Raw genomic sequence first — 26,301 nt, 5'->3', positions numbered from 1 at the left:
TTTTTAATTTTATTTATTTGAGAGAGAGAGAGGGGGCGTGTGCAAGAAGGGGAAGGAGCAGAAGGAGAGAGACAAGCAAACTCCCCACTGAGCATGGAGCCAGATGCAGGGCTCGATCCCATGACCTTGAGATCATGACCTAAGCCAAAATCAAGATCGGACACTGAACCGACTGAGCCACCCAGGCGCCCTGGCTATGCTTGTTTTACTCCCCTGGCCCCTGCAACAAGCCTAGGTCCTGAATGCATGCATGCATGCAAGCAAGCAAGCCGGCAGTCAATATGCATGTATCCCTCGCTATCCAAATTCTTATTTCCTGAAATCTGAAGCTAAAGAGATTTAGGTAAACATCTGGATAAATTTCTTGCTATCAAACCTCATGTCACTTGCCATCTGGAACCCAGGAACCAAACAGATTTGAACAACGCATAGTCCATGCTACTCAACCTTGCTACCTGTACTTGGCCTAAAATGCATGACTTCCTTTTTCATGTTTAAAACTCATGCAACTCTCAGTTCCTCCCCACTCAATAGAAGCCTCACCTTTTTTTTTTTTTTTTTAAGATTTATTTATCTATTTTAGAGAGAGAGTGAGCGAGCATAAGCAGGAGTAGGGGCAGAGGGCAAGGGAGAGAAATCCTCAAGCAGACTCCCCCCACTGCCCCTGAGCATGGACCCCGACGCAGGGCTCGATCCCAGGACCCTGAGATCCTGACCCGAGCTGAATCAAGAGTCAGCCTCTCTTGGGGCGCCTGGGTGGCTCAGTCGTTAAGCGTCTGCCTTCGGCTCAGGTCATGGTCCCGGGGTCCTGGGATTGAGCCCCACATTGGGCTCTCTGCTCGGTGGGAAGCCTGCTTCTCCCTCTCCACTCCCCCTGCTTGTGTTCCCTCTCTCGTGGTCTCTCTCTCTGTCAAATAAGTAAAATCTTAAAAAAAAAAAAAAAAGAGTCAGTCTCTCTACCTACTGAGCCATCCAGGTGTTCCCAAAACTTCACCTTGTTATGTGGTGCTGGCCACATCCTTGTCCTGAGAGTAAAAGTTGGATTAAGGGGATTTGTCTGTATGAGGTGCCTTGTGACCACGTGCCTTGTCACCAGCCTGCTTCCAAAGTGGCCATTGTGGTCATTAGTAATTCCTTTCCTTGACCTGGATAACACGGACTACATGTTAATAAGTGATTCTACCCTTAGCAAGTTCAAGGAACCATCAAAGCTGAGAATGGAAAGCTGACAGTGAATGGGAATTCCATCCCCATTTTCCAGAAGCAAGATCCCACCAACGTCAAATGGGGTGAGATGCTGAATACCTCCCAGAGCCCACTGCTGTCTTCACCATCTTATACAGGCTGGTGCTCCCTTGAAAGGTGAAGACAAAGGATCATCATCCTGAATCCCTGGTGCTGATGTCACAATGCTCAGAAAGGGAGACAACTGTGACAATGATAACTGCTTCAAGATTGTCAGCAATGCCATCTACAGACTGAGTGCTTGGCCCTCCTGGCCAAGGTTATCCATGATGACCTTGGCAATGTGGAAGAACCTAACACCATGGTCCATGCCATCACTTCTCATGGATCATGATGGTTCCATGATGATCATGGATGAGGATCATAATGGCCCCTCTGGCAAGCTGTGGTATAATGTCCATGATCAATATTCTTGAATCCCTAGTCCAACCAAGGCTGTGTGCAAGGTCATCCCTGAGCTGAATGGGAAGCTCACTGGCTTGGCCTCAGTAGAGATACCATTTCTTTTTTTTTTTTTTTTTTTTAAGATTTTATTTATTTATTTATTTGACAGAGACAGACACAGTGAGAGACGGAACACAAGCAGTGGGAGTGAGAGAGGGAGAAGCAGGCTTCCTGCGGAGCATGGAGCCCGATGTGGGGCTCGATCCCAGGACCCTGGGATCATGACCTGAGCTGAAGGCAGACGCTTAACGACTGAGCCACCCAGGCGCCCCCGTAGAGATACCATTTCTAATATTAGCTTCCAAAATGAGCTATCATCTTACCCCAGAGCTCTTGTGTTTATCAACAGCAAGCCAGAGCTTTTCAGCATAGTGCATTAATAATAAGCTGCTGCAGGCTTTCCCTAAATCCCCACTTGCTTATATATACATCAGCTTGGGAGCCACTTAGACGTTACTAATCAACATTGCTAACAGCAGCCTATAGATGGTGCATATGATAAAGCAGATATGGGATATGCTCTGGCAAGAAGTCAGGAAAGCACTGTTTTCTACCTTCAAAGGACCCTGGCAAGTCACTCTCTTATTTTTCTCCAGAGACATAATAAGAAGGGGAGATAGTAGGTTAAATTTAAATTACCAATTGTTGATCTCTAAATTTTCCCAAGACATTTTCATGTACGTGCCCTAATTCCCGGTGATTTTTTTAAACTTAATTGAGCAATTCTCTCACTTCACCTCGGCCAATTTCTCTGTTTCGTTCATCTTTCACAAATGTTCCCACAATTCTATCAGTTGTGTTCTAGAAGTGGGCCTAGCAAACGGGAAAACTTAGGAGAGTGACACAAGGAACATCTGCCCAGACCCTTCTTCAAGCTCAGGCCATCCTAGGGGCACCCAGTAACTTGTGCTTCACCATAAAGCATCTGTCTTAAAAACTGCTGGTCATAAAAACAAATGTTCTGACATGTCCCCTTTCAACTCCACCCAAACCCAAACATTTCATAAAACAAAAACAGCTGTGTAGACTAAAGCATTTGCGTTTCTGTAATGTGTGTCAGAATTTTCTGAAGGAAAAAAAAATCAATTGGAAAAAGCATAGATACTATTTAAATGGGATTCAGGCTCAGTAGATCTTGAAATATCTCTAGCCTCAGAGAGAGTCTAGTCTTGAATTACTTGGAGACAAGAGAAAGTGTCTATGCTCTATGGCAGCGTCAGTGGAGGAGGAAGTCTCTGGACGCGGGGAGGTTGGGGCGGCCGTCATGCTCACTTGACAGACCCTGAGCCTGATTTTAGGCTAAAGGTCTGATACTGGACCCCTAATTTTTCAGGCCATCACAGGCTCTCCTCACATAGTCAGGGTTGGGTCATTTCAAGTTGGCTTCCTGTAAAGAGAGGCTCTTGAGCGTTAAGAACATTTGGAGTTAGAGGTTGCCTCAGTGGGTCTGACAGCCTACGTTCTTACACAACTCAGAAAAGCTCTGAATGGTGGTCACTCAAGAGAAATTAAAAAAAAAAGATCTCTTTCTGGAAGGATTAAAGACTCCAAGGAGTCAAGCCATGCAGCCTCATCCATTCAAGTTCTGAATCCCAGTCAACCGCATCTCGGAGGCTTGCCTTTCACAGGACCAGTGAACTGCGTTGCACAGAAAGATATATGGTTAATGGCGCGGGTTCTTATAACTCCTGGTGTAACCTGATTACAACCATCTTTAATCCGGAAAGCAGTGTGCTAATGGTCCTTCTTGGAGGAAGTTCAAGGGTCAGGGGCCTTCTGCTTGCCCAGATTTGTTCCCTTCACATATGTCCAAATCTTCCCCTTTCTCTTCCTTGGCAAGAAATTTAGCATTGAGCTAACTGTGATAAGAACAGCGGATGACAGTCCCCAGACCGTTAGGTCTGGGCGCTCTCCATCTCTAAAGGCTGATAGTGCCAGCTACATTTCCTCATGCTCAAACAACTGCACATTCGCGGGGCAGGCACGCATTCTCCATGAGGTGCTTTCTCGTGCTGCAGTCCCTGAGCAAACGAAATTACCAGCTAAAAGGCTGGGTAGGAAATGGAGAGCTGAGGAAATGCATAAGAATAAAAATTCAATATGCAAGCTAACAAAATTAGGGAAGCCATAATCATAGGATGTAAGGAAGAAAATCCACTTATGACAATGTGGATGATGTCAGTTTGGGGTGAGGGCGCCCTGGATATGTATCTACTCAAAGAATCAGGGGGGATGGCCAAATGGGCTCTTCTGTTTTTTTTACGCGACATCTATTTCCACTCTCAGGCTGACATCCCAGGCTGTGCTCTCAGCACTGGGCAAAGCCAATTTCATACTCATTTTTGAACAACTCTCATTATTTTGAATAACTATGAAAGTTAGGACCACACAGTTATGACTCCGCTGCTCCCCTTCCCCACCATCACCACCCCTGGGAACAGCAACTTCCCATCCCACTTGTAAAAGCAATGGGCCCTGGTCTAAGACTTAACCCCACTCCCGGAAAACATCTGAACCTGGGACAGTCTCTTCTAGAGAGGAGAGGGTATCTGAGCCCTGACATCCAGGTGGAGGCTCTCATATCTCAGGCACGAAACCAGTCAGCCAGACGGACTGGTTTAAATCCAACTGCAGGTGACACCTTTCTGCCAACCAAACGGTTCAGACCTCCTCTGAAAGAAGTTTTGAATTATTATGAATTATTTTGAATTATTATGTGAGAATATTTAAAATTCTCATCTTGGCCACCAGCATCCTGATCCTTCAGGCTCTCTGCCAAGAGCCCTCTGGTTCTAGTAAGCTCTACAGAAGGGCTTGCTTGGTGTAAACATGACACCAACCACAAAAACACAACTCACCACCCCCTAAAAACTGAGATGCCACTGCATTTGACAAGGGGTGGTAGACGTGGAAATATTCTCGAGCCCGTCATCTCTGAAAATCAAGTTTCCTTTTCATTTTGGCTGCAAGAATGTCTTTCCTCCAAAAAACTGTTTTTTTTTCCCCCTCATGCCCTGTCTCTGCTGTTTCCTCTGCATCTCTGGCAGGATGGCTTCATTACAAGGTCTCTCCCAGGCAGAGAAGAATTGGCTCTCCTCCCCTGGAGCTAGATGACTCTCCCGAAAAGCCGATCTTTGAGCAGGAAGGGACAGGAATCCCAGAGGGTCCCCTGCCTGACGCCTGCTCTCTGCAGGAGGCAAAGGAGGGAGTCTGGAGGAGGACAGGCGCGGTGGAGGGGGTGGGGAGCAGGGCACCACTGATTTTCCAGTTGCCCAGTGAGTGATTAACTCTATTAGGAGGGGCTGGGGATCCCACAGTCAGCAACCCCCAAGTGGGACTGTAACCGGGGCTATAACCTCCCTGTGACCCTTTGTAATGGGAGAGGCTTGACTTGAGCCTGCTGGTGTCTGCTTTCTGGGCCAACAGGCGCATCCATGTTCTTCTCTCTGAACCTTTTTCCCTCCCTTGCCCCCGCCGCTGGAAGGCCACGGTCCACACGGTGGTGGGCAAAGCCAGCCTTTGTGCGAAGTTCCTCGAAACATCCTACAGATTTGAATCACAGCCCAAGTTTTGTTTCGAAGACAGAAAAGACCAACTGCAAGGTGGCTTCACACTTTTAAAAAATCTACCTATTTTCTAGCTGCTTCTTAGAGTCTTGCTTGCAAGGGCCGTTCAGACTTCTTGGGAACACCGGTTTCCAAGTGAGTACAGACATCATGAATATAGAAAGACTGCTGATAAGTGAAACATTCTAGATTTGCCACAAACAATTTACACGTGAGCTATAAGTAAACTGTATGTCAAGTCAGCCCTGTGCCCAAATGCCACCGTCTCGGAAGGGCCTTCCCTGACCACCTTCCCTCACACAGCTACCTCTCCCCACATCTTTTTATGTTTCTTCATAGAATTGTACCCTGCCTCCATTTAGCCTACGTATTTTTATTTTATCGGTCCCATCCTCACTCTGAGCAGATGCCCCGCCCAGAGTCTGGAATAGTGCCCTGGGCAGCTGGGAACCTTGCTCTTTCCACCTGTTTCAGCCTGGAAATCTCTCCCCCAGCTTCCCCACCTGGCTGGCTCCCCCTCATCCTTCAAGCCTTAAGTTAAACGAAACAGCACAAAGTGTTCTGTCTTGATCACCTTCTTTCAAGTAAGTCTCTGCTCTCACCCTGGTTGTGGCCCAAACAATAATCAGACCATCTTTACCGTATCAATTTCTTTATTACTGTCTGTTTTGTCTCCACGGAAATCCCAGGAGTGCAGGATGGCATCTATCTTGTTCGTTGCTTATGCCCAGCACTTAGGGTAGTGTTGTCAGATGTTGGTTAAAAGAATGATTGAGTGACTAAAATTTGAGTTGTTGCCCAGCAATATCAGGGTAAGAAAGAAGGCCGGACGCTCTTTTTAAAAAGCAAATAAAATCTGGTTTCTGATCCGACTATTTATCAGCTCAGAAAAAAATAGAATTTTTACTTTCATACTGAAAACACCTTGATGGAATCTCAACCAAATGTGGGTTCTGACTTTCCATCAGGGACACTGGAGAACCATTCCAGATGGGGGCGGGGGGTGGGGTGGGGGTGTGGATTCCATTTTAAAAAGCTCTCTAGGGCGCCACCTCAGGACTTTGTAGATTTTTCTAATGTATCTTTAGCACCCTGAACTGTTCATTACTTCATTGCCGGTCTGTCCCCTGCAGGGGGACAGCTCTTAAATCATCTTTGTAGAAACAGCCTGCATTTATTTTACCCAATTATTTGAATTGCTACTATGTGGGAGCTGCAGGGGACAATAAGGAGCCATCGAGTAGGGAATGCAGATACAAGATCCGGGGTGGCTTTTCTGAAGATGATGCCGGTGCTGAGTCTTGCAGCAGACAGGAGCAGGGGACATCATGAGGTAGTGGCAGTTCTGGGAAGGAAGCATAAAGCAGAGCATGGCATGCCTAAAATGCATATCATTGAAATGGGAGTGTGGATCATCATCAGGAGTTCTGTGATTCCAGAGAATGGATAGGAAGAAGAGCTAAAGGTAGAGATTTAGGAAAGAATCTAGTCGTGGAAGGCCTTATAGGTAGTTTTAAGGTGCTTGGACATTAACATGCTTTAAAATGTGTGGTCAGATTCGCAGGAGAGAGGTCACGCTACATGCCGTGTGTGAGTGTGTGTGGGGGGGTGCATTTGAATAGCTGATAGGAGATTCATTAGAAAGTTAATGCAGTAGTGCTAAATAAAGATGATGCAGGCTTGCACCGAGGGAATGTTTCCAGAAATGTGGGAAATATAAAATTACAAGGACACAGTATAGAATAAAAATCTCTACTAAATGAATAAATGGACCATCCATGGCTCCCCGGAGAACGACTCTGCTCACTGCTTCACAAAATGGATCAATCTGAGAAGTGAGGACCAAGGGGACATGAAATGTTTTAAGGCGGCTCATGTTTGTTTTGTAGCTTTTCTGTTTCACAGTTCCCTGTGTGAAGGGAGATCATTCAGATGTTTTGATTTAAAAGTCCTACTCTTTGGATCTACAAAGCTCATGAAAAAATAAAAGTCAACAAGTCATTTATATCAGTAAATAATTTAGGATTGTAGCTTGTAGCTGGTACCCTAGGACACAGTGGAGAATCTGACGTAAAATACTAGGTAATACCTTCTTTGATACTCTGTAACTTATAGGCTCAGCTACTGAGGGGAACAAAAAATTGTAGGATTGGTTCCTACAGATCTGATCATACATCTCATGAGATCCAGGTCCCTGAATTAACCAGTATATCAAGTAGAACACACATTTGATGTAATCAACAGCCTACATGTCCTAATAGAATTCGTTTTTCCATATATAATTTGAAAATGATACAGCACTCTTTAAAATCCATGTTCTTTGTGAACTATTTATTCAATTGGAAACAGTAATAAAACAAGTTAATAGACTATCTGCACCCCGCTGAGAAGTGGGTACTAGAGAGCAGGTTCCCAATGGTTCTCATGAAGGCGGGGAAAGCCAGCCCTAAAATAAAGGGGGAGAACATACAGAAATAATGTAATGTTTGGTTGTGGAAGATGCTTTTGTAGTTACATTTGAATGTACAGTTGGTCCTTGAAACCGCATTAGGGGGTAGAGGCACAGTGGAAAATCCACGTGTAACTTTAAATTTTTTTAATTTTTTTTTTATTTTAAGTAAACTCGACAGTACACGTAGGGCTCAAACTCACCACTCTGAGGATCTCTAGAGTCGCGTGCTCTACCAACTGAGCCAGCCAGGCGCCCCTCGAGTGTAATTACTAATAGCTCGTTGTTGACCACAAGCCTTACTGATAATACAAACAGGTAATACAAAACAACTTTTGTATGTTATATGTGTTACGTACTGTATCCTTAAAATAAGTGAGTTAGAGAAAACAAAATGTTATTAGGAAAATCATAAGAAAGAGAAAATACATTCACCTTTACAGTGCTAGGCTGTATTTATCAAAAAAAATCCACAAGTGGACCCGCACAGCTCAAACCCACGTTATTCAAGGGACAACCGCCTCTGTTATAATCTAATCAATCATATCTAATGCTTGTGATTGGACACTATAAAAATAAAGTTAGGAACCCATTTTGTGTTCGAGTAGCAATCCTTACATCTCTGTCTTCCACATCTAGTCCCAAGTAAGGCTAAATACCAGCCTGAACAAGATGACCCCCTCTCCTCATTTTGTTATTTATATGTTGCCTTGGTTAGAGGAAAAATCCAAATGCCTTCCTGAAAGTTATTCTGCAATACAAAACACTGTATGTTGCATAATGGCAGCAAACACAAACTAAAATTTGCCACAAGGGGCGCCTGGGTGGCTCAGTCGTTAAGCATCTGCCTTCGGCTCAGGTCATGATCCCAGGGTCCTGGGATCAAGCCCTGCATCAGGCTCCCTGCTCAGGGGGAGCCTGCTTCTCCCTCTCCCACTCCCCCTGCTTGTGTTCCCTCTCTCGCTGTGTCTCTTTCTGTCAAATAAATAAAATCTTTAAAAAAATAAAAATAGAATAAAATTTGCCACAAAATGATATTTGGAAGAGGACGGTAGTGCCGCCACGCAGAGGTACTCTAGGGTGGAATTCTCTGTGCTTCTTCATTGTCTCTTTCCCCACACACAGAGGGAAGACCATGTGAAGACACAGGGAGGAAGGCCATGCACAAGCCGGGGAGAGAGGCTTCAGAAGAGAAACCAACACCCTGCCCACACCTTGATCTCAGACTTCCAGTCTCCAGAATTGTGAGAAAATGAATTTCTCTTGTCTCAGCCACCCAGCCCGTGGTGCTTTGGGATGGCAGCTCTACCAGAAGAACACAGTGGGCATGTTGATGGTGTTTTAGGTGAAAAAATTGAGTTTTAAAGGAGTCCGTGAGCTAGAAGTTTCATAGAATAACATCATATATCCAATGTAAGTGTGTGGGTCGGTGTGCACGTGCAAGTGTGCAAAAGAGAGAGCGTACACCCACAAAGGAAAATGTTTAGAATGTTACGAACCAAATGTTCACACTGGCTCTTTCTAGATGGCGGGGTTCCCATCCCATTTTTTTTTTCAAAAAACCCCAAATCTGGATTTAGGTAAGGAGAGTCTTTATTGTAAAGGATTCTTGCGAGAAGGGGAAGGGACTATGGCAAACGGGCAACCCCTCTCGTCGGGAGATCTGGGAGTGTTCAAAGATTAGGCAGAGAAGGGCTTTCCTTTACTAGGGAGGACTGAAGATGTTCCCCGGGTGTGGGGAGATGGACAGGACAGGAGATCAGAGCCTGAGGACCCTCAGCTCAGTTTATTCTCAGGAGGGCCCTTCAGGAGGGGCTGTGTGCTATTTGGGGCAAAGGTGGGTCAAAGTTCAGGGATGTGAGCAGGGAAAGAAGTTTCAGGTTTGGTCAAGTCAGGTATTGTCCAGACTGGTCACTGACAAGACAAAGAATGGGAACTGGAGGGTTGGGTCTGGCCTTGTCACGGATAAACAAGGGGAAAACCTGTGAGTGTTGAAGTCAAATGGGGAAGGGTGGGTCCTTGTAGAGAGTCATTTCCTGGAACACAAAAGGGGGGGAGGATTATCTTCAGGGTTTCAGGTAAAATTCAACAGATATGCTCTCGGCTTAAAAACAAAAGAAAGGGAAGAAGATATTGAGAACTTTATCTAAATGGGTTTTATTTTGTAGGAGAAAGTGTAGGTTTAAAAAGGACTTTGGTGAAAGTATTTTAAGGTCAGCTCTGACATGCCAAACCCCTTCAAGGCCCTCAAACCATCATCTAGATTAAGGACAAACTGAAGAAAACTGCCGGGAGCTTTCCAAGAAGCTGACACAAGGCAAAACCGGGACTTGGGTCACTGAGTGAAAAGGTGCAAACTTTCCTTTAGAAGAAAAAAAAAAAAGACCCAGTCTTTACTGAATGCTTAGATGTCTCTAAATCCTGCTCTTATTTACCCAATATATGTGATAGTGACTCATTCTATGATTGTTTTTCTTTGAACTTTCCCGAGGGCTGCCTTTGCCCATCCACGAACATTCTCTCTCCCACCTGCACGCTAACCCACTGGGCCCATTCCAAAGACTTCATTTCCTCCAAAGACACCCTTTATTCTAGGCTGGACACAGCAAGAGGACGTAGAAAGGCGGTGGATAAAGCAGGATTATCAATATCACACCCTCCATTTTATCACACGTAAATAAGGTATTAAGTATCGTACCAAAATGATGTTAGATTGAAATAAGAATATGTTTGGGGGAAAAAAGGAATATATTTGGAAGTGCTGTGCCATCTGTGGAGTTATAGGCTTTTTTTTTTTTTTAATATTCTTTTTAGAAACAATGACTCACACGGAAATTCTATTTCATGTGTGGAACTTACCAACATCATATTTTAGATACAGAAATGCTACAGTTCCTATTTTTACAGGTTTTGCTTGTGTCCCTCCGTTTTCAGAGTAGCTGCGAAGAGCCCGCATGAGATCAATTACACTCCAGCACCATCTCATCATCTTAAGAGACAAGCACATTTTAATCTTCTTTTACTCACCCCCCCCCCAGCTCGGCAGGGGTCCACCCGGATGCAGTTGAGGACCAAAGTGTTGGTAGCAGTGACTATTGCATTAAGTTTATGGTTACAAGATCCCCAAACAAAAAACTACAGGTGGAGACTTAAGCCTGATGTCTCTGCAAGAACCCAAGAGTCAGATGTTTTAGGAGACGCCTTCATGCTTGTCTTCCCGCTTGTCTCAATGTCTGGTGTTTAAATGCACATAATCTTAGCGTTTCAGGTTGCAAAGGGTGAAAAATGGCCAGGGGACTGCAACAGAGTATTTATCATGGGGTTTTGATTTGGGTGTCTGTCCATTCACCTTGGCTTTTGTAGGGTAATCTCAATCACAAAAGTTGCTGTTCTGTTTTCCAAGGATATTTTCTGAACCAGGATCCATCTCATGAAAGGCTCTTTAGGTTTTAATCTTAAAGGCGACACCCTAAAAAGGCTCTAGGTGTGTTTATATTCTTTTATAGATTTTCCTTAAACTGTATTCCTCATCAGTGTATAAAATTACACAAAATTAATATCCATAAGAGAGCTAGGTAACAGATTAACACACCTTCAACACGCTTGTAGGTAACGGAGAGGTTTTTAACTACAGACAAGCACCTGGTTTTCTGAAACTCAGGCTCTTGACAGCGTTTTAATTATTTAATCCATTCAGTGTTAAACATACCCTTTTAACTGCCCCCAGGGAAAATAGTCAAACATTCTTTGTAGATTGGCATGCTTTTTTTTTTTTTTTAAGCATAAAATCCAGTCTTATACATTCTAAAAGCTCTTTCTACAGTACAAATTTAGGTTTAAATTTCTGAATCCAGGCCCCAGTAAGCAAAAGCCTCAAAGGACATTTAGCTGGTTGGGAATGCTTACCCAAGTGATGAGTCCCTTTTTTTTTTTTTTTAATGAGTTCTAATGAAACAGCCACGTTGTGATTTTTGTTGGCTAGAGAAAAATGGAGACTTTCAATCTATATGCACCCCCCCCCCGTGTCCCCTCTTTCTAGCTAAATGTTTTCCCCAATTATGTAGACAAACACTGGAAATTGCTCAGCCTTGATCTAGTTCACGCACCCCTTATTTAAGAAGCCCTTGTGGGGGCGTGGTCAGGCTGGGACGGGCTCCCTTCCCTCCGGCGGCCCCATCCAGGTGTGCGATGGATTGTAGCGTTACTATTATATGCAGAGGTTCGTTTTCTCCTTTGCCTGAACCTTCTATTATGGCCTCATAAAAGAAATCAGCTCTCTTATTTCATTCATTGAGGCTTTATTTGTATAGCAGTGTTAGTTTAAAAGGAAGCCAGCTTACTGCTGCTCACAGCTTGCTAATTTCCAAGTTAGAGTTTTTGGGAAAACCTTCAGAACATCATTTCCCAACCTCTAGAGTAAAACTGCTCTGTATTTGAAAATTGAACAAAACATTTTGTCCCCTCTGATTTCAGTGCCTGTGAATGCCAGAAGAAATTTAATTTTGAAAAGAACAAAAACTAACATCTTTTTCTAGTTAAATCTGCGCATATCCAATACAATGAATTTATATGGGCGCGGGTGCGCAGGCGCGCACCCCGAAGCTCAGCGCAAGATTTGCGTGCTTGATGTTTCTCATTGCCCTTGCGCCTGAACTAGGATGAGTGCTGAAGCTTCAGTGAATCCCTGTACCCCCAACTTGGCTTGAATTTGCAAGGCCAAATGATTCCTAGTGACTCAGACTTGGGGTGGGTCCAACTATCTTCCTAAGGACCTTTTCCCAGGGAACCATTATTACTCTTCATGGGGGACCCCAAGAAAAACTGGTAGGAGCTAACCCAGTCAAGGTGGAGGGGGTGTCACTCCAGGGAAATTTTATAGGGCCAGATGCATTGTTGAAGTCAGAACATAGGACTAAAGACTATCTGGAAAGACCATCACCATCAATATTTTTAATAATTGCAAAACTCCCAAAATAAGAGGGGCCCTGGGGTTATTTTGTTCAATTCCATATTTCATAGATGGTCAAACTGAGGCCCAGAAATAAATGCCATTTGGGTAATTATTAGTAAACTCTGGTCTACCATGGGTTGCATACCTGGGACATCCAGCAAGCTAGGAGCCCATCCCAGCTTGCTGAAACACAGGCTGTGTTAACCAGGGAGCAATTTTCACTTGGATTAGAATCCGAGTCTCCTAACTCTTAGGGGAAACACACCATCCTTTCATTCGATTATTCCTTTTAGGCTGAAAGATTCCTGAGTCATCCTGACCCCACTTCCCTCTTTTTCTTATGTATTCATGCATGAACTCTGAGTCCCGTTTAATGTTCTAGCACACCATTTATCCCCAAGCAGTATGCAAACCGTACGCTGTGATCAAACGTTGTGTAGATAGGCCGGCCGCAAATAGATGGAAAAGGTGAACTGCCTGCAAATCAATAAAGGAGGTGGAATTTAGGGAGCTTTTTCTTATTTTCTTGCTTTTTGTATTAACGTGGTTCGCTACTTGCAAAATGAAAAAATAAAATTAACTGAGCATGTCAAATACATAAAAAAGCGGGGCGTACCTTGAACATAATTAAGGGAAAAGGCCAGTGCAGAGCGCCGTGGTTCGTGGCCAGGATTCTGGGATCAGATAGTCACGGGTTCAAATCCTGTTTCTGTCCCCTACCCGCTACGGCTGGTCTGCTCACAGTGCTTTTTGCCTTTAAAAGGAGAATAACAAGAGCGCCTCTGTTGCACTCAGTAATGTCTGTGAAGTCCATCGCCCTGCATCTAGTGCAGGGTCGGGACTCGACAAATGATGGCTGTCACTGCGCTTAGAGCCATCATGGCCTTGAAAGGCGGCGCGGAGGCTCTGCTCCTCGGAGGGACACGCAGGCTGGGCCTCATGAGCACTTATACTGAGGCTCCTTGAGAATTATATATTCGCTCCTCGTCACAGCGGGGCAGACTAAGAGCGGGTGACTGCGAGGACAGTGCTGGAGCTGGGGTTCCAACACCAGCAGATGGACTGGACAGAGGGCTGGTGCCTCTGGAGTCCGTCGGGCCAGCAAGCCTCAGTTTCCCAGATTAACCCTCGGATGACTGAGGCCCGACTCCCGCCAAGCAGGCCTAGAGCCTCCGGGTTACTGTGTGTGCCCGCGGAGGCCACCAGAGCAAAAGGGCCCAGTGGCAGGTGGGCCTCTCACTAAAGAGGGCCTCCCGTGTTGTCTGCCCCGGGGAGAAGAGCCTACGAAAGGCCCCTCTGGGGAAGCTCCGGCGGCTGCCCTGGTAAAAGGATAGGGAGGAGGAGAGAGGACAGCCATTAGGGAACCACTATTTTTTTTGTCTAGTAGCTCTCAAGCTTCCAGAAAATTCCAGAGGCCTAACTAAAGCATGACCTCTCCAGCTGTAAACGGGCAGAGCACTTAACTGCTAAAGGCCTTTCCTTCCCCTTCCCAGCAAAGGGGACACTTCCCGAACCTCAAAAGCTATAGGAGAGCTACTGAGGAAAGTAATGCTCCTCAGCCTCACACTGCGGGGCCCACAGGCGCAGCTTACTGAAGGGTGAAGGGACCAGAAGCCTGGGAAATGCAAGCCATGGTGACAAGAAAAAGGCCGGCCTTCCCCAGGAGGTTCTGTCTCCTCAGGCAAGGATAGTCCCCTGTGGGTCAAATCACCACCTCCTCATGGGACAAAGGGCCACTCTTATCCTCGCTCCTCCTTTTCCACTTGGCTGCTCTGCAAACTAGCAGAAGGAAGTGGAGGTGGGGCCCAGGCATGCAAGCCCACAGCATCAGCAGGGAGCGGTCCTCGGGCTTTCCAGCCTTGCAACAAAGCTACCAAAACCCTTCTCCACCGTCCTGGGTTCCTGGCATTCGGGGGAAGTGTAACAAGTCTGGGGCACACAGTCTGACCAGGGGGGTACTCACAGGGACCCCAGCACAGAGAAGTGAGAGACAAAGGTCATAGGTAGAGGGCACTTGCAAAGGAGACGTTCCACCCTCACAGGCCCAGCACTCCTCTGAAGGACTGGATTGGGGGGTGGGGTGGGGGAATGAGTAACGTGTAGCCACATCTTAAGCAAGATGAGAAGGACCTGGTGTCGGGAGACAGAACCAGGGGTGCGCACTCCCTGTGTTACTCACTGGTTCTGTCCCTTTGGGTAAGTCACTTAAGTCCTTGGGTTTCAGTTTTCTCATCTGTGAAGTGGGGTTCTTTGATGTAAAGCACCTGGCGTGGAGGGAAGACTCTGTAAGCAGACCCATTTCAAGAATACAGCTTTGCAAATGGAATTGATTAGTAGGAAAAAAAATAGAGTTGTTAAGATTTTATTTGAAAATTTTATCTGAAAGACCACTTCCCCCGCCCCCCATGGCCCATGGATTAGCTCATTCTCCTTTGTTTTACAAGTGACAGGGAGGGAATCTGGGACAAAGGAGGGTGTTTTGTAAAGCCCTGCAGGGACTGTCCCCAAAGCAGAGGGGGACGGCAGCCTGCGACCCCCTTCCAGGGCCACTCCTGTGAATTCAGAGAATCCCAAACTTCCTTTTGCTCCTCCCTGCCTGGCCGCTTCTCGCTTTCTGGTCTGGACAGGACTTGGCAAATGCTATTTGTTTTTTGTTTGTTTGTTTGTTTTTTATATAAGACATGAAAAGCTACCATAAAACCAAAGGGAGAAGAGAAGGACTAACTGCACACCAAACTCTATGAAATGTTCAGCGTTCTGTATTATTTTAGAAGCTCCATAAAGGTATCCTGCCTCCAGGCCTTCGGGGTTTCAAACGACTTCATACTTAGCTAAGCTCTAAAGCCATCACACACCCACAGGCTAAATTAAGTGACGCATTTAGAAGGGATACTTGGGAATGGGGTCCACTCTCTGGGAGGATTACAATTCTGCTCAATCAAAACAGAACCAAACCCAAATCCAGCACTACAGTCTTATGGGGCTGGGAGCAGTGACAGTATGGGAGGGGGTGAGGGGGATAAAGTGGGCAGGAGGTAGGGAAGAATGTGGGCACATTTTCCAGTCATCATCATAAGAGAGAGAGGGGGAGATCATGTTTCAGGTAATGAGAGCAATCCACAGAGAGACCCAAACTATCTGTTCCACCATAATGAGTCCCTTTTAAGCTTTTTTTTTTTTTAAACCCAGACTAAAACCAAACTATTTCCTTATTGTGTTTCAAAACCAAACCAATACAGTTTGCATAACAAACCCCCCAGAGCCATTTACTTAATATTTAACTAAGACTAAATTACGAGATGCTACTTCAGAGAAACTGGGCAGAATCTCTGCCGCCTAATTCTGTTTCATTCAATGCAAGTTAGCATGGGTTACAATCTGGCCAGTGTTGAATACTTTTCAAGACTCATTAATCTCAGGCAAGAACCAATTTAACGAGCAGGGCAATCTTTTGAAGTGAACAGTGGTAGTGGTTTAAACAGAAGATTAGGAGCTAATCACATTTAAAGTCATCTTTGGGCACTAAAATTGACCCCGGACGAGGTGGGTGAATTATAGGGACCGGGCAGCCCTTTCCCCTCTCCTTCCTTACTCCCCTGTGGGACAGCCAGATGGCAGCCTGCCCACATCCAGAGACACCACTCCATTCTGCCCACCGTGACAGGTTATCACAGAGTTTGCCTCTTAACCAATCGATGGGTCAGCTTTATAAAATATTACTCTAGACTCCACAGCAGTTAGACACTGTCTAGATCATGGGCACAGTTTAAGTGTAAATTCCAGGTCTGCTCCGTACCGTTGATATCAGCTAGCTAGTGTTCAGGCATCAGAATGTGAGCCATGTGAAATCCATCATTTCAAACTTGAGCTCTCCGATGTGAGTTAATTTGACTGGGAAGACTAGGAACAGAAGGGCCTGGCAAAAAGAAATCTGCTCCTCAGATTCCTTTGATATTCGCCAAGCAATTAAGCATTTTCCTTTAAAGTGTTCCTTCGATCCTGTTGAACACAAACAGCAGGCAGTCTAACAGTTATTCGGCAATGGACTGGATATGGGTGTCAATTGTACTCCCTGATATTGAGGGGATTCACCACACAGAGACAAAATTAGTAAAGCCACAGTAGCGTTCAGTCTGCAAAAGGGAGGACGTGGGTTTGGTTTTTGTTTTTCAAATGTGATCTGGCCCAACGCTGGCTCTTTTGCTTCTTACTCCACGCCAGAGATGAATCTCTTCTAAAGGTCATACAGCGAACACATAAAGAAGACTCATGACCATGTTCTGTTGCAGGCCTCCAAGGGTCCTCTAGCTGCGTCCTTTCATTTGAAAGCTAGGGGCGCTGCCGGCCAGAATCCTCACCTACCTCGAGCTGGTTTCACTGCTAGGATTACAGTCCAAGTCTTGATATTCCAACCTGGCCCGTGGCTCTGTGCCCCCATTAACTGTCTATCCCCACCCCCAAAACAGCTGTTTGGAGCGAGTCCAACCAGTGCATACACTGGCACCAGATGGCTGGAATCATGAGACTTAATGAGCTGAGTCCAATGGTGTTGAAAATCTAAAGGAAAAACAGCTGGGAGGTGACCAGCAGGCACCTGGGGTCACAGCTTCATTGAGCAGAGGACCACACTGTCCACCAGCGTCCGGCCCCGTGACGTTCTGGCTCTCGGATTCCCTGGAAACTTACGCCAAATCCCCCCCCTTTCCTGAGCGACTTTGAGTAGGTCTCTGTTTCTGGAAACCAAACAGCACTACCTACAAACATCAGCCTGGTGTTCCTTTCATGGTATTACAGGACCAGGACCTTCTGACCAGGCCACAGAGCTGCGGACCGAGTTGGAAGCAGCCTCTCCCCCTCCCCTCCCTCCCCCCTCGCTTCCAATCAGGGAGGTCAGTGGAAGCCATGAATCCTCCCTCGGAAGAGACATGAACTCTGCCTGAAAACGCTCAGAAGCAGCCATCAGAAAAACTGTCAGAATAGTTTGGCTAGGGTAATAATTTCCTAAAAATAATCTCCCTTAAGTGAGCATGGTGGGGAACAGATCTTTTGATGTTAGGTAAAAAAAAGTTTGCAAATTTTCTCATGCGCATATTTGCCATGTTCACAAATGAGAAGAATGTTTACAAGTAGAAAAAAAGGCAAGGAAAAACTTGAGACACATTTTAAATTTATTGGAGTTCAGGCAGCAGGAACCAGGTTTTCTAAGGGCTGGTCACTGGAGCAAGCTATTTGTGGCCAGGGAAACTACAGGCCAGAAAAACTAGGCGCCTGAAAATAGGAATCCCAAATTCAAATGCCCGAAAGGGGCCAGGGCAGTCACAAAGGGTAAGACAACAGGGAGTGGTGAGGTCTGTGCCCAAACTAAATGCCCAGTATAAAAGCACTGAAATTCAATTTTTGTAAAAGATTTATTTATTTTAGAGGGCAGTGGAGGGGCAGAGGGAGAAAGAGAGAGAGAGAGAGAGAGAATCCCCAAACAGACTCACCGCTGAGCGTGGAGCCTGATGTGGGGCTCAATCCCAGGACCCTGAGATCTTGACCTGAGCCAAAATCAAGAGTCAGACACTTAACCAACTGAGCCACCCAGGCGCCCCTGAAATTCAATTTTAAAGGACTTTAAGTCACTAATGATACCATAAAGTTAAATACCATTTCTCAAAGTCTCAAACTTCTAAAGATCTTATCTATAAAGATACATGGTCTCTGATCCATGGACAAATCAATAGCTCAGTATCATTTTATAACTGAAGAAAAAAATCAATTAAAAAACTAAAGCCCCTTAAAAAAAAAAAAACCACTCAAAAGGCAGACTAACAATTCACAGAAGAGTTCATACAAATGGCTAATAAAAATCTGAAAAATGCTTTCGTCTTCACTAAAACTATGAAATGAAAATTAACTGAGATACCATTTTTTCATTGGTGAAATTAGCAGTGATTAAAAAATGAGAATGCACAAAGTTTATGAGGAAAAGTCAAAATGGGTACTCACACATGATGGGGGTAGTGATACCAAACTATCTCTAGGAAAATAATTTAGCAACAGAGCTCAATGATTCTATGAACTCTGCGTATCAGGACAAGTTTTGCTCCCTTAGGAGAAAGCCAAATGTTTCCTAGTGGACGTAATTGAGTCTCATTTTGGTTTGGTCAGGACAAAGTCAAAGACAGATTTGTGGCTCAACTTTGAATCAGCAGGCTACATTTCATTTCAGACTAGGCCTTTATCTCCTAATTTATCTGTATTTCCCCAAATTTTGCTTTTCCCATTTTTTTCTTGTACCTCGTTCTGAATGCCAGGAGGTATCTTAAAAGAGGCGGTATATAAATAAGTAAAATATCATTAAGAACAGCCAAGAAGGAACTTCTCAAGTATCAACTGTGGTATCAATATTTCCATTGCTATTTTACTAAATGGAGAATAACTTGATTTAGCAAAAAGTGAGATTTTGCCTCATGTTACAAAGCCGACCACCATGCAATTTCAATGAAATGACCTCTCACCTTTTGGAGACACAGCAATACTATTTTAAAGCTTTTATTTTTTGGTGGGGCTGCCACCACACCAAAATGGGAGTCAAGAGATGGGATAGTCACTCTGGACAGTGACTTTTCCTAAAGCACGGTCTACCATGTCTTTTCATGAGAATCTAGGTTGATAACCATTCAGTCATCTCTGCTCAGTGAAATCCAATGGTTGAATCCAATGCCAGGTTAAACACCCTGATAAGTGACAGAAGAGGGAAATGATGACTTGATTGAGGTCTTTCAGCTAACTGAAAAGGCTCGCTTGTCTACATTTTCTGGGATAAAATGCTTTGACTTGTCAAGAAAGTTACATAAAAGACGCTTAGATAGAATACAGAGTTCATAAATGTCATATGGGCAAACCTGAAACACAATCATGGCGAATATGCAATAGAAGGTAACTTTGGGGGGCACCTGCCTGGGTCAGCTGCTAGAGCGTGTGACTCCTGATCTCGGGGTTGTAAGTTTGAGCCCCAGGTTGTATGTAGAGATTACTTAAAAATAAAATCTTAAAAAAAAAAAAAAAGAAGAAGAAGGTAACTTTGGGCAAGTCATTTTAATGCTTAAAGCCTCAGTTTTAACATCTCAAAAAAAAAAGAGAGAGAGAGAGAGAATGCTCTTCATGTCATTTAGCTCTGTTCTCAGAAATGACTGCAGCAGCTGTCTCCATTCCAGGAGGCCCTGGGAGCCAGGATCAAATCCACTTACCCTAATGTGAATCTGGGTGAGTTATTTAATCTTTCTAGACATCAGTTCCTGATCTGTAAAATGGGCTGGCAATCACCACTTCTCAGGATCGACGACAGGATTAAAGGAGGTAAAAATATGGACAGCATCGTCACAGTGAGTGGTAATATACACTGATCCACTCAACATAGAGTAGGGCTCATTATTATTTGAAGCATTACTATCCCGATCTATAAAATGATGAAAATGATACTCACCCATTGTTAGGAAATCAAATAAGATAATGAACACAGACGCCAATAAAAGCAATAGAAGACATACAATGTGTGTGCGTGTGGGTGGGGGGACAGTCAGGATTGCGACGAGGAAGTGCTTAATAGAACCATAAATTCTGCTAAGCTACCTCAGGTGGTATGAGTCACCCGCACGATAATTTTTAAATGCAATAACACCTGTTGTGATTCCATCCAAGGACAACTGTTGACTAGATATAGAATCTCACAAGAGGTTTGGCACTCCTGAACACAGTGGCCTTTCAAAGCCTTTTGGGCGAGATAAGCTGTTTAACACTAGGAGGCTTCAGCTCTGCCTTGTGTAATTAGCGTGGCTGCATCCTCACTCCCTGAAGACCCATGTCCCTTCTGCAAGAGAGGCTCCCTCAGAGGAAGGACCTCACTGTGCTCCACCCTGCCTTCCCTCCTCCCCCCCCCCCCACCCCGCCACCACCACCACCAGGGACTCCCTTTCCCTTCCTGCAGAGCCAAACCAAGCATCTCTCCTTATCTCTGCAGCCAGCACAGAGCTCCCTCGTACCCACCTCTCAACGTGCCTCTCCATCTATGCCTTTCTGGGCCACTCTCTCTCTCTCTTTCTCCCTCTCTCTGTCTCTCCCCGTCCATCTCTGCTTGTCCCTGTCCCTCCCTGTCCCTGTCTATCTCCTGGAATGGCTTCCACTGTCTGTTTGCACAAGGAACTACTAGGAATTTACTGCTCTGAGGATCCTGCTGACCCTGCAGGACATGGAACCTTGAGCCCGGGTGCCTGTGGACCTGAGCACACACCCATTTTTAAAAGCAAGGAACTGGTCACCAGAGCGCAGGACGATCTGCTACTCAAAGGTTCCTCTTTTACTTTCTCAGGCCGAGATCTGATTTGCTCACTCTCCGACAAAAGACTGGTAATTCACCTCACACAGGAAATCCTTCGAGCACTTTGAAAGGAGGACTCCACCATGAAACATAACAACCAAAAGGACAATCAGTCCCCTGACTACCATCGGGTGTAAAGATCCTCTCAGCCCCTCAGGAAAAACGGCCCACTCTCGGTGGGGGAGACAGCTCACCTTGAGCTGACGGTACACATGAACAATTATTAAAGTGCTTTACATCATTTGCCTCACTCAACCACCACAAAATTTGGAAAACTGATATATATTCATATGCACACACACATAGAAAATAAACAGCAGGGAGGAAACGCAAGCATTGTGTACCTTTGCTGCATTTCAGAAATGCTCCCTGCCCCCATGCACTCTCCTTGCCCTCCAAGCTGAGCCAGGGACGGCCCTGCTCTGCAGGTAGGGAAGGGACATCAGAAAGAGACATGCACAATTGATTACACAAAATTTCGCCTTTTGCAAGAAGCCTATGCTTCTGCAGAATCTCAGGTCATACTCTCGCTCATACAGGAGCTAGATTTCAGAACAAGACTGGGTGGGGACAGGGATGGCGAAAGGAACCAGTGGCTTGTAGTTTTAGAGAGAAAAGGAGGAAAAAAAAGTCAGGAAGAATTTGGGGCCAAATAATCATAACCATAAGCCCTAGAGACCTTAGTGGTTAAAGCTCTAGGCTAGAGGCTTCAAACCAATCCTCATACATGTGGACTTCAAGGATTCTTTGTTCAGCTGACACATAATGTTTTAAAGATGTAAGCCTACATTTAAAAAATGGGAGGCTTCCCACTAAAAACAAATCTAGCAACTCCAGCCCATTTGCTTCATGAAGGTCACAGGTGGAGTGGAGGGGTGACTGCTCCCCAGTGCTCCTAGTGGCCACACCGTGACTCTCACGGACACCCCCTCCCCACCATCCCCGCCCAGGACTTCACTCTTTTACTTCCCTTCCCTTGCCTTAAAGGACATGTGAGGTTATGGCTTCTGACAGAGGCTTCTGTAGACCCTTGAACTTGGTCTACAAATGAGAAAAATAAAGCTCAGAGTGGTGGAGTCATTTGCTTAAGACCACACAGCTTCTCAGAGCAGAGCTGCACAAGAACCCAGACTCCTTTCACACAGCCAAGTGCTCCTGAACCTCTGTTTTCAGTGCAGAATCTTGAGTTGGGGAAACAGCGTGCTGGCAGCCTCGCCCTGATGCTCCGCCTCCCAGGGAAGCAATCTGACCTCTGAACTGGTTGATCATTAAAACTCCCTCGCCTTCACAGACTAGTCACTAAGCTTTACCACGTTCAAGCAGCGACTGGTAGCGTCCTCCTAAGTGCCAGGGCCCCAGTTCCGAGCTTCTAAGACCACTTGGAATGATTTAGTCAACGGCTTCGAGTTTCAGTTTTGGGTCAAATTGTACCAAAATTGGCCTCTTGGGAGGATGCCTTTTATGCCCCTATACATGGGTTCTCAGAAATGTCCTTTCTTCCCTGCACCTCACATCATCTCTCTTCTGGGTTTATTCCCCCAAATAGAGGTGTGTGCCAATGTACATGCATCACAGGCTTGTTTGGTTTTTGCAAACAAAACAAGTTGTGTTCATAGCTTTTTATTATTCCCAAAGTAAATCATATAAAAATTCAACTCTAAGTGATTAAAAAAAAAGAAGACCACATATGCAAAGTACTCGAATGCCAAAGCGGGTAGTTGTCGTAGGCGTAGTCATGGTTAGTAAGTAATAAGCATACTTACAACCCATATGATGATCAGTCTTCTGGATAAATAAGGATCAATGTTCCAGTGAGTGAACGGAAGAAATGTGATGTAGAAGACTTCTTGACCCAGAGCGGCGGAAAATCGGAATAGGTAATAGTAGAAATAATTCTTCACAACGTACTTCTGTACATACGCCTAAAAGACAAAAGTTAGAAGACTCTGAGTTCATCCAACATGTCACCATAGGGCAAGTTTTAAAAAACTTCTGTCTAAAACTCACAGGCTCTCAACTGCCAAGGTGCCAAGGTAATTACAATAGCATTGCTATCCTTGTGCTCAACCCCGTTTTGTCCACCCAAATACAGAAGAGGTTAGTTCTTCATAAAATTAAGTAACATCCAAGACAGGCTATCAGGTGAAGGCACACAAGCCGAAATCTTGTCTCCTTTGTATATTCAGAAGGTAAATGCTGTGAAGACACTTTCTGGGTCTAGGATTATGGTAGGTAGAATAATGTGCCCAAAGATTTCCCCATCCTAAGGGATCTGTGAATTTGCTGCCTTACATGGCAAAAAGGACTTGGCAGGTGTCATTAACGATGTGGAGCTGGAGAGATGATCTGGTTGGGCTCAGTGTGGCCACAAGGATCCTTACAAAATGGGAGGAGGAGGCAGGAAGGTCAAGGAGAGGGTGATCTGAAGATGGGGCGAGGGACCACGAGTCAAGGGATGCAGGGCACCTCTGGAAGCTGGAAAAAGTAAGGGGGCAGATTCTCCCCTTGAGCCTCCGAAAGCACTGTAGCCCTGGCGAGGCCTTGGTTTTGTCTGAATAAGAACCATTTTGGACTTCTGAGCTCCAGAGCTGAAAGAGATACATTTGTGTTGTTTTGGGCCACTAAGCGTGTGGTGATTTGTTGCAGTAGCCACGGATAATGAATATAGAGACTTGAGAAAAATCACTCACCAATGAATATTTTTAGTTTACCTTTTTTTAAATTTTTATTTATTTGAGAGAGGGATAGAGAGAGAGAGAGAGAGAGAGAGAGAGAGAGAGAGGAGCAGGCTCCCCACTGAGCAGGGAGCCAGACTCGGGGCTCGATCCCAGGACCCTGGGATCATGACCTGAGCCAAAGGCAGACGTTAACCGACTGAGCCACCCAGGCACCCCTTTAGTTTACCTTTTAAATGGGACTAGTACAGTCAACCCAGTGGAGGGATGGTATAAGAAACACATCAAGAACACGCAGGGTCTGCTAAAATGCAGTCCTATTTTCAACCATCCCTTCACTCCCTCTTATCCTGGCAGTAGGCAGGGGAAAAAAAAAAAAAGACTTAAGGGGGTTAAAACAGGAATAAGCAATCTATTTTAAAATATGACAAATGTCCTTAAATTATGGTAGATTAGTAACGAGTTAACAAACAAAAACATGGTGACCCTGTTTAATCACTCTAAAAAATAGAGTTTTCATGCTACTTTTTATGTAGTTATAAGCTTTATAAAAATAAAATGAAAGCAAAATGAAAATAGGGAGAAGAGGCAGCCCTATGGCAGGGCAACAGTGTAAAGGGGCTCTCGTAGGTCTGCATTTTGGCTCTGCTTTGCTTTATACCAAGTCTGGGGAGCTCAAATCCTCAGGGAACTTGCGACTAAGTCGCATGCATTTATTCTGCAAATATTCATTCTGTGCCTACCGCAGCCCAGAACCTGTGCGGAGCGCCGAGAATATTCAGATGAGCCAGGCACGGTACCTGGCTTCAAGGAGCTCTTGTGGGGGGCGCCAGAGAGTACTGTTTGGGGGAATGAAGTTTTAAAGGACCAATACTGTGTTTGAGGCCTTGAAAACAAGCCAAGATTACTTTTATATTTAAGGAATAAAAAAAGACGACCCTGGAAATTGCAAGAATATTAGCTGACTTGACACTGTTGGCTGCGTGCCAAGTACGCATTCCTCTCTCCTAAAAGGTTCCCAACTTTATTCCAGCATCTCTACCTCCCCCTCCCCCAGAGTCCTGTGAGTCAGGGGGAAGTTGACACTGTTCTCAGCTCCAGTCATGGGAAGTTCAAGGCTTCAGCCTCAAGCCAAGAAGTGCATGGCACGGCCCCAGAGAAAGTCACTGGTGAGCACGTGCTGTAAGCTAAAAAGGCATGTCTCTTCGGGGACGAACTTGACTTCTAAGTAAATTCAAGTTAGGATGGCGATAGATCCATCCCAAATAGGAAAGACAATAATGCCCCAAATGAATGAAATAAGGAAGCGTATAGAGTTTTACCCCTCTGCCAAGATATTAGGGCTGGATTTGCGGAACAAGAACCGATAAAATTGTGACAAATAAATGACAAATTCCCCTCTCTCTCTGATATGAGGACTAATCGCTGAGGCTTCTGGTTTATGAATATACATCTTACAGGCCCGTCCTTGAGGCAACGCCTGGAAAAAGCCCCTTTGTACATAAAGATTCGTTATTTTAACCCACCAGCTACCAATATACCCAGGAATCTGTCCTGCCTTGAAGCTTTACAGGGAGAAATTTCCCAAACTCTGAAAAGGGTCGAACTCCTCCCTTGTGCCATTTCATGATACCCAAATGTTATAGGACATTATCAACACTCAGAGACAACCATTTCCCTACCCTAGAGATGTACCTGAGACCAAGTTCAGTATCTTAATCCTAGTAAATAATTGAAAGACTGGCAGGGATGACAGCAAATTACTTCCGTGTGACATACTACTAATTAACATATTTCGACTTGCTTTTTACAATCTCTGAGGATTTCTCTCTTTTGGAGGAGAGCTAGATATTCTTTAAATCTTCTTAGGAACAGAAGAAGCAAAAGTGAAACTAAAAATATCAGCGCATATATAGGACACCCAAAGGAGTTTTTAGATAACATCTCTGAATATGTAATTAAGTAGCACGACCGATATCGGTCTCCAAATTCTTGGGAATTAGATGTACTTAAATAAAAGAGTTGGGGGCTTGTCTTTTCAGAACCAGAATCTACGTTTCCTTGTAGGAAATCTCAGTGTAGGACTTCAATATATCTTTGGAAATAACAAGAATGCTAGTATATATGTTGGTCCCAATGGGAACAATTAGAGGGAGCGGAAACAGGGGTTAGAAATAGACATGGTAGATAAAGCCAATGGCAGAGAGGAGCAGAGTCGAAGCTGGGAGAAAGGAAACCGGTCCCAGGACTCTGCTTCTCTATTTCTTGAGAACCAGCCACACACGGGGGCTGACAGGCCAGGCTGTGGGCAGGGTCTCCGGACCACGAACCCAGGAGGCAGGGATTAGCAGCTGAGTTTTTAGACAAAAGATCATAAAGGCATTGAATATTTAGATGGGTGGAAAGCTATTTGTAGAAATCAACTACTTCTCAGTGAGCTTCTAGTCTGTCACAGAGCCAAATGAAGAAGTTTCTAGTAAACAGGGAGGCTAAGATGGAAATGACCACATATCCATTATTGCTAGCAGCAGAATGTCATTGCCATTCGTATTTGTCTGTTTGGCTTATTGCTTTATTTTCCTGAAAGTTAGAAAACAAAAAGTGTTTCC

At 44.9% G+C, this 26,301-nt stretch overlaps 1 protein-coding gene across 3 annotated transcripts in view; it reads right to left on the bottom strand.

The window, feature by feature from the left end:
* Positions 1-26,301, bottom strand: part of SGPP2 (sphingosine-1-phosphate phosphatase 2) — a 181,350-nt gene that overhangs the window by 42,820 nt on the left and 112,229 nt on the right. For all 3 annotated transcript variants that reach the window (XM_078071356.1, XM_078071357.1, XM_036098687.2), the window contains one exon: positions 22,781-22,939. Coding sequence is in view for 1 of the 3 variants with exons in the window: in XM_036098687.2 (XP_035954580.2) it covers positions 22,781-22,939 (159 nt within the window). In the remaining 2 variants the exon portion in view is untranslated. The remainder of the gene's footprint in view (positions 1-22,780; positions 22,940-26,301) is intronic.

The sequence above is a fragment of the Halichoerus grypus genome, chromosome 4, assembly GCF_964656455.1.
Source record: "Halichoerus grypus chromosome 4, mHalGry1.hap1.1, whole genome shotgun sequence".
Classification (NCBI taxonomy): domain Eukaryota; kingdom Metazoa; phylum Chordata; class Mammalia; order Carnivora; family Phocidae; genus Halichoerus; species Halichoerus grypus.
The sequence above is the reverse complement of the archived record's forward strand: the minus strand, read 5'-3'. Positions and strand labels throughout refer to the sequence as shown.